Source organism: Urocitellus parryii, chromosome 12 (genome assembly GCF_045843805.1).
Source record: "Urocitellus parryii isolate mUroPar1 chromosome 12, mUroPar1.hap1, whole genome shotgun sequence".
In the NCBI taxonomy this organism is placed as follows: Eukaryota; Metazoa; Chordata; class Mammalia; order Rodentia; family Sciuridae; genus Urocitellus; species Urocitellus parryii.
Window position 1 is genome coordinate 60,250,587 of NC_135542.1, and position 15,756 is coordinate 60,266,342.

A 15,756-nucleotide genomic window follows, 5' to 3' on the forward strand; every position below is an offset into this window, starting at 1 on the left:
TTTTTGAGGGTTCCAGTTCAGGCTTTCTCCAGGGGGTTCAGTTTCCTCATCTGTCAAATGGGATTAGTAGATTAGAGGATCACGGAAAAGGCAGTAGAACAAGGCCTGGTACAGAATATTCAGTAAATGTTTAATTCTTAAAGAGCTTCAGAAAAAAACACTTCCTAAGCCCCAAGGTCTGATGAACCCTTTCTCCCTTTCTCTTCCCTGCATGGCACTGAAGATCATAAAAAGGCTATTCCATGTCTCTTCCTTCCTTCCTTGCATCCTCTTCAAGACAAAGAAGTGGCCTTCTTTGTTATCTCGGATTCGGAAGCTTGTGTCACCCAGGGCAGCCCAGCCCCCTGGTTTGCTAAGGTCTGGGGGAGGAGGGCTGCGGCTGCGGCCTGCGTTGCGCAGCTGGAGGCGATGGGAAGGCGGGCGCAGTCGACCCAAGGGAGGAGAAGGGGGAAGGCGACGGACGCGCGTTCTCGGGCTCGTGACCGCCGGCGGCCCGGGCAACCCGCGCCCACACAGCTTTGGAGAGATGGCAGGCGGCGGTGACCGGCGCGTCGTGGGCACCCTCCACCTGCTGCTGCTGCTGGCCGCCCTGCCCCTGGCAGCCCGTGCTTACAGTCGGGCCCCAATTGCCTGGACCCAAGAGAAGGTGAGGGTCTGTTTCTGCGTAATTGTACCTGAGTGGCTCTTGGCGGGTGCCGGGACCCGGGGCTCGGCCAACCCTACCTAGGCAAAGTGGGAGGCGAGGCAGGGCAGAGCTGCGGTCCCGGGCTCAGGAGCCGGCGCCCCAACACAGCAGCCCCGGGGAGTCGGGAATGCGTCCTCGCCAGGGTGCTTCAGCTGGCCCCGGGGCTGCTTAGCAGACGTGGGGTGGGGGGTGGGGGCCTGGGTGATGTCACTGGCTTCCCCTCGACTATGGTCTAATGGGCGTGCTGATAGGCACCGGGAGTGTGTATTGTCCGCGGTGGGCAAGCAGCAAAGGAGGGCACATCGCGACCCTGGAGGCCAGCAGTCTTGGCGCACCAGGGCCGCCAGGGTGCCAGGGTGCTGGGAACGCTTGGGGATGTGCCCGCAGCTCCCCATTCTGCATCTCCAAGGATGCGCTCCTAGCGTTGAAGTTTCCCTGCCATCTCATGACCTACGTGTGTTGTTTTAGATTTATTACGCGGAGCAACTCTAAGGAACGGAGAACCTTAACTGAAATTCCACTTTACAAAAAAAAAAAAAAAAAAATTTTTCCCTTAAAAGAGGGTACATGCTGTTTTCAGGGAAACACATCTAGTTGTAGTGGAATTCTCATATAGGAACTTATGATGAAAGTGATTTGTAATTCCTCCTCTGTGAAGTAAATAGATTCACAATTACTTCCTTTTCTTGGGTTAACAGTTTTGAAATCATGAAGTTGCTGAGGGCTCGTGCAAATGTTAATGGCATTGGAGTGAAACCGTATACTTTTAAAGAAATTACAAAAAAGCAGCAAAGTGGAGTGATACGAACTTTTTCAATGTTATTGAACAGCTCTTCCAAATGCTTTCCGAACGAACGCCTGTGTCTACTCAAACTTTTGAAATGCAGGGCACATTGGTGACTGCTCGCTCCCACACTAACACATGCATATGTATGAGAATAGCCCACTTCTGTCCTGATCAGGCTTAATCAGCTTCACCCTACTCCAGGCACCCACTTATCTAGGGAGACCAGCAGCTACAGGGAACCTGATGGGGGTGAGAGGGAGGTCAACTCCAGTCATTTCAAGGAAAATAACTTCCCACTGGGGTTGGCTAGAAGTGATGCCCATGAAGAAGACCATTAAATTACATGCAAAATTCTCATATTCATTACTCCTCTGGGAATACCGTATGGGTCAGACATGGGGAAGGGGATATTAATAACCAGAATGTGGGGCCACACCAGATGTGTAAGACACTTCTAAATGAATGAGAATGAGATGGAAACTGTTAGAACTAGCTGTTCGGAAGGGATCATTTGTAGGCATGTGTAAGCAGGGGGTATTTGTGGGTAGGAGAAGGTGCCGTGTGATTCTTAAAATGTTTTAAGTTAATGAGAATTTAACTTTTGAGAAATGTCTTTAATGCATGAATTCCTACTAAGTTAATATTAAGAAGCTTTTAATCACTGTTCCATTGGGAAATTAAATAGTTTCAAGTGGCATAAGCAGATGAAGCAAATGGTATAAGTAAATGACAATCAACCGTGACATTTCCACATTTCTAGCCCCCCCTCCCTTGTGCTGTAGGCCTTCATAAAGTCTTCCAGGCAACCAGCTACAGCTTGCAGCCTGGTGATGACTCAGTTCACTCTAAAATACATGCCTTCCTGCTTTTTATGACATTTGGATATTTTAATCATGTGAGGTTGCCCTTGGTACTCTGGTCTGCCAACAGGAGAGGTGTGGTAAAGAAAGCATCGATTTCTAAATCTATTTCCTTTGTTTTGAAATAAAGGTGTGTCTCTTTCAGTGGCATCTAATATGTAAAAACAGATGAACAATGGTGTATGGTTGTGTATAGAAGACCATGATCTGGTTATTTGAAACCTGGAAACAATTTTTCCATGGAAACAGTATCATAAATCTTTAAACTCCCAAGTGGGCCCATACATATATAATTAGGGAGGATGAAGAGGCATGGTTATTTTTTTTCTTTTTCAGTACCAATCTTTTTTTTTTTTTTTTTTAAATTTCAGCTAATGTTTATTTGGCCTGTGTGGAGCATGGTACTTTCATGAAAAGCACCAATCATTAAAAAGAATTTTTTTTTTAGTTGCCAACCCTCCTGCTTCAGCCTGCAGAATAGCTGGGATTATATATTATGCCACTGTGCCCAGCTAAAAGGTAGATTTTTTTTTGAAGATGGGAACCACATACAGGATAATTGGCATCGCCTAGGATGCCTACTCCAGAGTGGGCTTTGGAAAACTGTTAAATGTTTTCTATAGCATTTTATATTCTTCTGCTTATGGAGCCGTATGTATTTTAATTTTTTTTGTACTGGGGATTGAAATTGGGCACTTTGCCACTGAGCTACATCCCCAGCTCTTTTTGTTTTTTATTTTTGAGACAGGGTTTCACTAAGTTACTGAGGGCCTTGCTAAGAGACTGAGGCTGGCCTTGAACTTGCAATCCTCCTGCTTCAGCCTCTCCAGTTGCTGGGATTTTACAGGAATACACTACCATGCCTGGCCAGAACTACATGTATTTTAAATCTTTAGGGTTTCTCTCCTCCATTACTCTAAGACCTTAGTCATCCACCCTTCCACCTGCATGAGTCTTCTGGAAGCAACCATGGAGACACCAAGGCAGGGACAGGGAGCTCAGTGGTAGGCTGGGTGTTGACAGAGGGAAAAAGAACACATCCTTTTGGAACCTCTCCTGTTTTGTGGGTAAGTACTATAACACCCATTTACACATTAGAAACCTTTTCTAAGACACTGCTAATAAATGAGGAAGCTGGGAATTGACCTTCAATTGTTTTTAAAGCCTGCTCTGCTCTAATTTTAAGAAGGGACTGCTTGCATTTTAAAAAGACAGATGTTATCTCATTCACTTCCCAACTCTTTCCCAGCTGCATTTGTAATGTCAGTGGCATGTAACACATAGAAGTTCAATAAGTGCTGGCTGAGTTAAATTTGCAGGCAGACAGAAGTGTTAATCTGAGGGCTGGCTGGAGCCCTCCTATAGGTTGGAAGCTTGACTTGAATTGGTGGCATGTCTATGAGGATTTCCCTTTAATTCAGTGGTTTGGAACCTCAACTTACTCTGCAAGCTGGGCCAACTCTCTAAATTATGTAACTAAACCCCTCTCTGACTTAGCACCATGTGATTAGCAGAGAGGAGATGCTTCAGGATAGCTGGTTCACACTTTTTTTTTTAGCTAAAAGATTCTTGTCACCCAGAGCAGACTTATTGTCCTTTCTGCCTGGATGAAAAGACAAGGCCAGGACTGTAATAGAACCTTGCTCCTCTGAGAATGCCTGCACCAATGGAAATTGTCTAAGTGACTTTAAACTGAAATGAACCTAGAATAACTTGGGGTTTGCATTTACTGCTGGGCTCAACTCTGTTTTTGCCTCTGTTACTGTCTTCCCGCTGAGCACACCCTTTTCCCCCCTCAGGTTTCTCCTCTTATTTGGTCTTTTCATCTGCACATAGGTGTTTATATTTATGGAGTTCTGAGACTAAGACTCCTTAATAATTGAATGTATATACTATTTAGAGTGGGAAGGTCAGATGCTCTTCCATACGGGGTTTAATAGTAGATGAGTCTAAGTAATAAACTAAGTGTAGCTGTTTTACCTTTTCTATCCTGCAATGACTGGGAAGCTTGTATCTCTGTGAGTCAATAGGACATCTTTACTCCCAGAGAGGCAGGGAGGAAGAGGACCCTTTACGGAAGTACATTAATGAATTGCTTGATCTCTGGAGGTTAAGGAGCACACATTAGTCTCTGGATTCATGAGTGTCTATATAAAAATTTATATATATATTTATAGATGAAACACAGCTGAAAAATAGTATCCCCATATATAATTTTGGGGGTGCTATTTTTCAGCTGTGTTTCATCTACAAATATGCCTTAGAGTTAGAGACATTGAAGGAATATTTCGCCTCTGTTTTTTCATAAGTCTCATAAGAACTTTTTCAAGCCTCTGTAAATCACTCATTTAAACATGAACTTGATTTTCTTTCACTGTGAATGTGAAGCGCAGGAATGAAGGACTTTGAGTACAATGACCAGGTAGGCTCTGGGCTAGAGTAAGATAGTAAATAGAAAACAAGATACTCACCAGTCAAGCAGCAACACAACAGTTTTTGACTATCACTCTGACCGCCCTGGGCCAACCTAGATCAAAATTGGCAGAAGCATCTACATTCCGAAATGCAAAATGAATGAAACCCGCTAATATTGAACCTTGTGACCTCCTGGCTCCTCGGCAGGTAGCCTCTTGTGTGTCCTGTCTTTATACTTGCTTGTGTATTTGACTGAGTTGATGTTTTTGATGACAAAGATGCAAATTTTACTTTATTAACATATAAACACATTCTTAATGAAGACAATTTTAGAAAGATAGTTCACCTATTGATTCCTTATTTGATGAATTTGCCCAACATTTTTTGAATGCTTAACATGAACTAGCCCCTTGAGTGGCTATGGAGAGGAAGAGAGAGGTAAATAAGACAGTTCAACCCTCATGCAGCTAATATTTCATACAGGGTGTATGAATAAAGATATTAACCCACAGGAGGAGGCCTTTACACCATAGCCAGAGCGGGTAGAAGTTTGCCAGGTGAAGAGGAAGAAAAATAGCCTGAAGTGGCACTGCTGGTCGAAGGCCCCAAGGGAGCAGAGCCTCACAGTGTTTTGAGGCCTGTAGGGAGGCTAGTGACCACAGCCCAGTGGGGGGCCCAGTGCAAGGGGCTTGTAAGGCAGTGGGACAGACAGGCAGGCTCCTGTTAGGAGGTTAAGTATTACTTAACAATAGAAGTCCTAAGACCTTGCCTCTATTTTCTTCTTTTTCCATTTCCATTGTTTTGTCTTTTAGCTTTAGCTTTTTTCTTCAAGTGCTATTTTGAGACCTAACATGACGACTTAGACCCTAGAGATATCAAGATGGCAGTGACAGATCTATTAAGAAAACATACCTAAAAATGTGTTACTAATAAACAAACAGAAACCTGAAGACATTCAGGCACAGCAACAGCATTCAGGAGTAAACTGGAGTACATAGATGAGGCAGAGCACAGGATTAGGAGCCCACAGGCCAGGGATCTCTACATGGACTTGCCTGTAGCTCTCCTATAGCTTTGGATAACAAGCTGATTTCTATGAACCTCAGTTTTCCCTCATTTATAAATCAAGGAGGTTGGGCTAGATCATCTGTAAGTGGCTTTTTCAGCTCTAACATTCTATCCCTCTTCAGTGTTTGATAGAAGATAATAAAATAGAACTAAAACATTGAATAGTTACAATGATAGTATACATATATTAGCTAACTTAATTCTATTTAGCCTAGAATGTAGGTGTTATTGCCTCCATTGTATAGATGAGGAAATGGACCCTTAAGGAGGTTAAGTATCCTGGCCAGAATTATAGCATGTTAAACAGAGGATGCTGAGTTGAGAGGATATGTCTGATCCAACAGCTGTGCTCTTTTGCATGATAAATACCAGAGACTGGCCATCTCACAGTGTAGAGAAATCTAAGTAATTAGGCAATAAGCATTTTCTAATTCCACAGTTTCTCACCAGTCACACGCAGTAATTCATCTGGAGTGAAACTATCTGCATGATTATTTCAACATCACTGGTACAGGAAGGAACTGTAACTAGACAAGTCTCCCTCAATTTCTCTTTAACATTCCAAAGAACTCAGTATCCTTATGTCACTCTTATCATTCCCCTCAGGGAAGAAGTCATCTGATCCATCATCTACTTCCCTTTGAAGAGGAGTGTAACACATTCCATCATTGAGTAATAAACATACAATGTATGAATGATTCATCATTTCCATTATCATAAGAAAATATGGCATGTGTGAAGTCACACCAAAGATGCAAATTTGAAATTGAAGTTTATTTAGCTTTTTAAGTTTCGTTTTTAATATGTAAGTGTATCTAAGAGTGTGAATGTCAATAGAATATTAAAATAATTTTAATTGCATTTTTTTAAAAGTTTACTATTTAGCAGATTGTAGGATCATCAAGCTCGAATTGAAAGGAATGGCAACAATATCTGAATCAGTGCTGTTTAATAGAAACAGATAATGATATGTTCATATGTCATTTTTAAATTTTCTGGTAACTACATTACAAAAGTAAAAAGACAACAAATGAAATTAATTTTAATAATGTACTATAAATTATGCATGACATAGTTTACCTTTTTTTATACTGTCTTCAAAATCCAGAGTTGATATTATATAAAGCACATCCCGATTTGACTAGCTACATTTCAAGTCCTTTTTAGTCACACATGGCTAGTGGCTCTCATGATGGATAGTGTGAATTTAGATCAAATTCTTTTATTAGTTTTTCTGGGGGAAGGAGAAGTTAAGAAACTTACCCAAGGTCATGCACCTATGAATGACAGCTGGAAGCTTTTGAATACAGTCTCTCTGGTTTGTGACAATACTTATTCTGTAACAACACTACTTTTTACAAAGTAAGTGTGCTAGCAAAGCATATTGTTTTGTTGACTGTAGTTTTCTTAAGAGACAGTTAATTGATATATTTATTTATTTATTTATTAGTTATAGAGGGACACAATACCTTTACTTATTTATTTTTGTGTGGTGCTGAGAATTGAACCCAGTGCCTCACACGTGGGAAGCAGGAGCCCCTCCATAACTGATATTTTTTTAAAAAATATTTATTTATTTTTTAGTTATTGGCAGACACAACATCTTTGTTTGTATGTGGTGCTGGAGGATCGAACCCGGGCCGCATGCATGCCAGGCGAGCACGCTACCGCTTGAGCCACATCCCCAGCCCCCATAACTGATATTTTTAAACCTAATTTTACAAAGCAATTGTTCAGACATCATTCAAATTTATACACGTAATAGGTGTGAAACAGTAATTCCTAGGTTAAAAGCATTCTGACAATTTTGTTTTTAAAATAAGCTGCCAAACTTTTTATTTTAACTTTGGGAATGGAAGAGGCCAATTTCTTAGTTGAGTAGTTTGATTTACCCATGTCATATGATATAAAAATATTCTTTTATTTTGAGAGTTAATGCAATTATTTGCGAATGTGTCAGTCTGTCTTAAATACACAGTGATAGCCAGTTAAGCAATTTCATTTGATCCTCAGAATTACCACCAACCAGCCATTTTGAATTCATCCTCTCTTCGGCAAGTTGCAGAAGGCACCAGTATTTCTCAAATGTGGCAAAATGATCTACGACCTTTGCTCATAGAGCGATATCCGGGATCCCCTGGAAGTTATGCGGCTCGGCAGGTAAGATGATGATGTATAAATCTAAAGGTTGTTAAATATTTAGTTTTCCAATAAGGGATGATGTCATGGCTGAAGTTCTGAAGTATTTAATGTTCAGATTTGTCACTTCTTTATTCATTGTCATAGAAATGTCTTCTGAATTAAGCAATACATGTTTATCTCAATAGATCTTTGTGAAATCTAGGTCTGAAGTGTCAGCTCTTGACCATTTCAATAACATGCCCCAGGCTCCTAACCCTTAAACCCAATATCAGCAACTTTTGCCAGTCCTTTCCTAACAGCTTTGGGCAAAGAGTGAATCACTGTATTGTCAGTTGTCAGTCATCTTTCTTTCCCCTTAGGGAAATTGCTTTCTCCTCAGAGGCAGTGATGAGCTACTTTTTCTAGAGTAGTGCTTCTCTGACTTTGACCCACAGTGAAAGTATTTTTCTTTTCTTTTTTTTTTTTTTTTACATTTTATACATACAAACATAAAGATATGTGTAGCTGAAACCAATGTTTTGTGATAAATGCTCATTCTCATTACCTGTAATACACCGGGATATTGTTAATTTCTGTTTTGCTAATTAAAAAAAAATACTGGTCATGACCCACTAAACTGATGTTAGGATTCACTAATCTTACCACTGCTGTTTGGCAGACTCTGCTGTGAAGGGTGGAATCAGAATTTTAGCTGGGCTAGACCTTGAATTTCTCTTTGTCTCCTTATTGTATGTCTTCCTAAGCAATCTGAAATCCCACCTCTGAATATCTGCTTTTTCAAACTAGCTCCATCTTGAGGGACATCTTGATAAGGAATGGGACTGGCCCCTCTAATCTTCCTCTAAAACTACTCCACCTGCCCTGCACTTCTCAGAGCAAAGACCTTGATACCAGCTGCCCAGAGAGACTTGCAAGGTCCACTTTGTGGCTTTGGGCTCTTCTTTTCCTACCCCTTTCTGCCCCATTAGTCTTACAGGACAGCCATGTATCTGTTGCCCCACCAACCTCTTGTCTTCGTCCAATCAGCTCCTCTTGTCTTAAGGAATTAGATGGTGGAGACAGACCGTAAGAGGACCTTGGTACTTTCTAACCTTTAGGCAGACAGAGGAACAACAGTGATGATGATTGACTTCCACTGAGCCCTTTTATATTTCATTCAGTCTTCAAAACAATGCCACCTGTGGGTGCCATTATTATCCCAAAGCTATGGATTTAAAAAGACCAGAGGTTTAGGAAAATGAATTAATTTGCTTAAGGTTATGCGTGTACTAGTGATGAAGCCAGAATCTGGACCCAAATGTGCTTGACTTCTCCATCCTATCACTCGAGAGCTGAGAGGAACCAACTCTGTGGTAGGCATACTTAAACAGTTCCAGCTCTGTGTCTTCTCAAATCCAAGTTGGAGTGTGAGGTACATACCATTCATTTCAACAGTGTTCTCTGGACCTCATCTCCCAAGAATTTTCTTAAAAGGTCAAGGCAATCACTTGTGCTTTCCAAAACCCTCAGTTCTTTGTTAGAAGAAAACATAGGTCTACAGTGCTCACTTGATTCAACCTTTTTCATTTTCCCACACTATTTGCTCAGAAGGCTGTTTATACCTGGAAACACATGTATACTTTAGGTCTGAATTCCTTGCCTATGGGTTGTAAAAGTCAACAAACACAGTGAGTTACAAAATACATATTCATTTAAAAGTTTTTAAATCCACAGTAATATTTTCCACTGCTCCTAGGGGTGGAGGCAAAGGAATAATTGACTGACGTTGTTTTAGAATGTGTTGGGAATGAGGCTGGGCTCTCCGTGCAGACGGCTGATTTAGCAATAAATCATAACAGGATGGTTGTGTTAGAAATTTCACTTAAGAGATTCAGTTTTATAATTTTTTTGAGAAGCAAAATCACCTTTAATTTTTAGAGACCTATCCCCTACATTGTAAAAGACAAAAGGGCATCTCCTTTTAAAAATGAGGTAGATGACAGAGTAATTATGAGGGCACTACACTAATAATCTTAATTTGATTAGGATTAGAGTCTTTCACTCTGAACTGAGACAAGAATTTTAGCATTTTTTTTCCTTTTGAGGCTTTTTGAGAGCTAGATCAGAAGTTTTATAACTCACAAAGCTATAAGGTTATACGTAGAGAAGATTCTCAAATCTGAAAAACTGTGGACTTGATATAATATTGATTAATGAATTAACTTTTGCAGTTATCAATAAAGATATGCATTGCTATGCATTCTTTTTCAGGATAAGAGAATATTTGGGGAGATCACATGTTACAATCTACATTTTCATGGTCTTTAATTAATGACCCTAAAACTACCTATAGAATTATTAGAATACTTTTATTTGAGTAAATAACTTGTTTATTTTTTATTTTATTTTTTTTAAAGAGAGAGTGAGAGAGGAGAGAGAGAGAGAGAGAGAGAATTTTTAATATTTATTTTTTAGTTCTCGGCGGACACAACATCTTTGTTGGTATGTGGTGCTGAGGATTGAACCCGGGCCGCACGCATGCCAGGCGAGCGCGCTACCGCTTGAGCCACATCCCCAGCCCCTAAATAACTTGTTTATAGAATAAGTAATGTGAAGGCATTGAATTTTGAAGTAGTCAGTGATTTTTATCTAAGGTTGGAATAAAAAATAACTTAAAAAAGCAGAATGATAAGGCCTCATGATGGATCAAGAAATATCCTTTGTCTTAAAGAAGCAAACCAGAAGAGTCAGGACCCAACCATTGTGCTGAAAAAAGCCTGGCTATGTGGAGAAGCCACATGTGAGGTACTCTGGTCAATGGTCCATCTTATCTGGTTTTTGGTCATCCAAGTCCAGGCAGCACTCACAAAAGTGAAGAATTCTGCACCTCACTGTTCCAGCCCCTAGGTGTTTGAGGCTCTTCAGAGGAGACCCCAGACATGGTGGGGTCTTCTCCTCTATCTGAATTCCTGCCCACAGAACCTATGACCCTAATACAACGATTTTTAAAAAAACGTCAAAAACATCCATCATACAAAAAAGAATCAGTATCTAAAATCTTCCAAAGGTGCACAGTGCTTCTGAGACACCAAACTGAACGTATCCAGTGGTGTGGGTATTCCAGTGTCCACCCTCAGGCACTGTGTGGAGGGCCTGTATGGAGGGCCTTCAGCTTGCAACCCCACACTTATTTCAGGTACATCCAAGAAGATGTACCTGAAGTTCACAGGGGCAGAGTGCAGTATCTGACAACAGTGTTTGTAGACTTAGTACAAATACTGGAGAATCTACTTCCTCCATACAATTATGGTCTACTGATGTCATTGTTCCTCAAAATCTGAAAATTAGAATTTAAGTTTAATTAAAATTAGACCCAGGATCATCCACTAATGTTAACTTAGAATTTATCAGCCTATTGCCCTATCTGGAAGTAGAATGTCATCTACTAGGCTCCTTACCAGACATGAAGGGGCCAGCCTTTCAACCCTGGAGACTTGTAGTGGGAACTTGCAGACTAAGTCTGAAAGTCAGAAGTACAACCACCAGGGTGGTTGGTGACCTAATCAGATTTTGCAGCCAATTTGATTGTTTATAAATATTATTTGTCTCAGTTGCTAAGATAAATACAAATATTTATATTGAATGCAAAAAGGTTCCTTCAGGAAGAACTCTTTTAGAGCATTTGCTATTTTTTTTTTTGTGTGTGTATTTTAGTATCCATGTAGACATCAGAAATTATGGCCCAGACCTCGCTAGTAGTTGATAAATGAGTTTATATGTGAGGCTTCTGAACAATGCTAACAGATTAAACTTCTAAAAATCCCAGTCCATTCTTTAGGCTACTCTTGGTGTTGAAGAAGCCATTTTTATGGAGCAGTTTATCATGTGGATACCAGATGTTCTGGAGTGTGTATATATATATACAAACACATACATATACATTCTGGAGTTTGTGTGTGTGTGTGTGTGTGTGTGTGTGTGTGTGTGTGTGTATGTATATATATACATACTTTTTTTAAAATGATCTCTTCTATGGAAAAATATTTTTATACTCTAGAGATAACTCATTTCCATATGTACAAAAGCTTAGCCGCACAGTTTTTTTCTCTCTATTCAAAGAGTTAGGTTCTGTATTATATAATTTTATGTATTCTTATTGCATCTACCCCAATTTATTATTACAGTCAATCCATAGCCTTCTGTAAGCAAAGCACAGTGCTAAGAATTGTGGAGAATTACAAAATAAGTGAAACATGAATGCGGATTTCGTAACATGTAAACTTGTATAGAAAAAACAAGCTTTGACAGTGACAATGTTCTTTAGGCCACCACTCACCCACTATAAAAAGCAAGGAGTAAATGATTTGCTGAGAATCTTGTTTATTTGGCCTGTTTAGGACTGATTATAAAATCAGTATCTTACCCCTGTTAAGTTCCCTTTCTCCGGAAGCTTCCTGCAATAGTTTTTCCAAAGCCCTTGCCTACGTGTCATATCACATTAGCAAGCAGCAGGCCACATAAGACTTGGCTAGCATAGAAAAATCCTATGTTTCCTTGGGGAATAAACCCTTCCCATTTGTTTTCAATTATTTTAAGTTATTTGTTCATTCTCTCAAAGTCTATCCGTTCTGGATGTTAATTGTGGGACAAATTGTTAGTTATTTTGATTGTTAGTTTGTCATTTTTAGTTTTTAAAAAAATAACTTATAAACATGTATATAATATTTGAAAGAAAGAAAAAAATAATACAATAAGAAAAATGAGGCAAGGGGAAAATAAGGACTGGAAAGGGAAAATGAAATAGCAATAAACTTACCCATTCTTCTCACACCACAAATTTTAGGTCATTAAGGCAGACACTTCCAGTCCCAAAAGTGATGGTCCTTTCTCCATCTGCTGCTTCTTCCCAGTAGTCACTATGTTGCTCATAAGGCCCAAGGTGGGCAAGAGAGCGTGGAAAGAGATTCTTTTCTATTTTTCCCAGCATTAGCAATGGGTCTGGACCTGTCTTGGATGCAGATGGAAAGCTTCTTCTTCTCCTCCTTTTTTTTTTTTTAAATACATTTATTTATTTGGTGCTGAGAATTAAACTCAGGGCCTTGCCCGTGCTAGATGAGCTCTCTACCACTGAGCCACACCCCAGACCACCCCACCCCCCGCAAAGCTTCTTGATATGTAACATGGATCAGAGTTGCTTATTGATTCTTATAGTGGGCAGGGGCCTCAACTATCCCCATTCCCTTGTTATGAGCTCTTTCTCCATGACCCTTGGCAGGTGGATGTCAATTATCTTCAGTTAATATTCATTACATATGAAACATTTGCTGGCCCTGGGGCACATGCTATGCATTTGAGACAAAAACAGCTACCTTTAGAGATTCCTAGCTTCAAAGAGCTTAGAGACCTGTAGGACCTTGATATATATGATTTCTCAATCATGCCTTCTTAGACTCTTAGAAATATTAAAAGTTGACTTTTTAAAAATTTTTTTTTAGTTGTAGATGGACTCAATACCTTTATTTTATTTCTTTATGTGGCGCTGAGGATCGAACCCAGTGTCTCATGCATGCCAGGCAAGCACTCAACCACTGAGCCACAACCCCAACCCCTTAAAACTTGACTTTAATACTTCTGAACCAGCTGTTTCCATCCTAATGTGTAGATATGTTTATGATATATTGTTAAGTGAGGAATGCAACAGGGCTGAATAATGTGTAAAGTAGGATTCTTTTCCTATAAAATGAACAACCCTCCAGCAGATGTATCCGTTGGTGTGCTAACAGGTTCATATAAGCAAGGAGAAGCTATGTTGAAAGACCTACATCAAACTATTAACACTGGTTAGTATTAACAATTGGCTGGGATTGATTGATAGATGGAAGATTAGGGGAGAGGGAGAGGATGAGTTTGTTCTTTAAATAGGAAAATGGCTAAGGATTATAAGAGCAATTAATAGCAATGTTTTACTATTAATAAGCACAATGAATGTGTACTGAAATCTATCACATAAAACTTTAAAAACATAACTAATAAATGAAAACTGTTTAGATCTGAAATTTTGGTTTTTGTTTTGATCAGCACATCCTGCAGCGAATTCAGAGACTTCAGGCCGACTGGGTCTTGGAAGTAGACACCTTTCTGAGTAAGACGCCCCTTGGGTACCGGTCTTTCTCAAATATCATCAGCACCCTTGACCCCACTGCTAAACGACATTTGGTCCTTGCCTGCCACTACGACTCCAAGTATTTTCCCCATTGGGACCACAGAGTGTTTGTGGGAGCCACTGATTCAGCTGTGCCGTGTGCAATGATTCTGGAACTTGCTCGAGCCTTAGACAAGAGACTTCTTTCCTTGAAGGTATCTACTTTCCTTTTGTTGACTCCTAGGATAACATATATTAGCAGTAACTCTGAGTGAACTCTGGAATCCTTGGGGAAGTGAGAAGGTCATTTGGAAATTGAAACTTTTTGGAATATTTTTGTATTTTGTTTCAAAATGATATGAGTTTGAAGCAATATTCGTTGGAAGATGACATGATTCAAAGCGTCAATGATGGATAATAAGCCTAACATATGTGACAGTACACTCATTAATTGGCCCCTGGTTTGCCATCCTTGAGTACGTATTAAATTAAATACAACATTTCTTTACAAATAATCAAAAAGGAGGAAGGTTAGTACAGGCCCAAGTATAAGAATTTTGTTATATAATAAACTATGTTTATTTCTTGTTTATACAGCGAGGAAACATCACAACCTTCTGATCTGAGAGATGGTGGGTCTTGAGTTGGGGAAAGGGAGCTGCAGGGACGTGGTTCTAAAGTAGAGTGGGTAATTCAGACATATCGAGATGAAAAGCATGAAGCAGAAATGCATTATTGCTATTATCTCTGAATCTCAGCTCAGTTTTATGTAGCATAGCAGAGCTTTTGTTATCCTCCCAGCTCAAAGTACTTTGGGGACTCTCAGATGTTATTTCAGTCTCTGTGTTCTTAGGGGCTATTGGAAAAAAGTGCTAAACTAGATGAAGACATTTTGTTCTGATATCACTCATAACCAAGTAAACACAACAAAGCAAAAACAAAAAACTTTGTTCACGGGCAAAAAATATCTTTTCTTCCCCCAGAGCTTTATGAAGGGTCCAGCCTTTGATACAATGGGTATAAAGAAGTAAAAGGTTTATCTTGTAATGGAAGTAATAGAGATATTTGGTTCTATTTTTGTGGATGTCCTGAACTTGAAGAAAGCAAGGATTGTTTATAACTCTCAGTATTCGTTTTTCTGGGTTTTTTTTTCATCTTATTTTGTTTTCTGAACCTTCTGTGATGCTTTTATCCCATGCTCTGCCCTGCTTTTCACATGTGCCTTTCCCCAGCAATAGGGTGAGGGAGTTCAGAAGCTGATTTAACAGCTTAATTTTTCATTTTTGCATTTCTAGTGTAAGGACATGAAATGAAGTGTTATGTAAAGGCACGGTTTTGTTTAGCTGGTGTATTTTCTCTTGGTGAGCAGCTTTACCTTTTGCCACATAGCTCACACATGTTTTTGGTCACCAGAAATAAAAAGTACCGAATGAATTGTTGGATGAGGATTGCCATTTAAAAATTTGACTCACCATGTACGTTCTCTTCTTTGCCTTTTCTATTAGAGGTAAAGGGTGATGTGGAAGATTTTTAAAAATTTTTTTGACTGTACGCTTGGAGAGCATCAAATTTATTCTTCCAGTTATATTTTAACTAAATTATCATTAAGGTCTTATTCTAAGTTCTTCAGCCATCATAGATTGGGCCGGTGATGGTGGGAAGTGACCTGAGAGATGGC

At 39.8% G+C, this 15,756-nt stretch overlaps 1 protein-coding gene across 2 annotated transcripts in view; it reads left to right on the top strand.

Moving 5' to 3' along the window:
• Nucleotides 1-453: 453 nt before the first annotated feature.
• Qpct (glutaminyl-peptide cyclotransferase) overlaps nt 454-15,756 on the top strand; it is a 29,939-nt gene continuing 14,636 nt past the window's right edge. The window contains exons 1-3 of one of the 2 annotated variants that reach the window (XM_026405870.2): nt 454-646; nt 7,829-7,975; nt 14,015-14,293. In XM_026405870.2, coding sequence (XP_026261655.2) covers nt 527-646; nt 7,829-7,975; nt 14,015-14,293 — 546 coding nt within the window. In that variant the 5' untranslated portion in view covers nt 454-526. Of the gene's footprint in view, nt 647-6,419; nt 6,504-7,828; nt 7,976-14,014; nt 14,294-15,756 lie in introns of those variants that run through there. The other variant, XM_026405872.2, reaches the window with a different exon arrangement.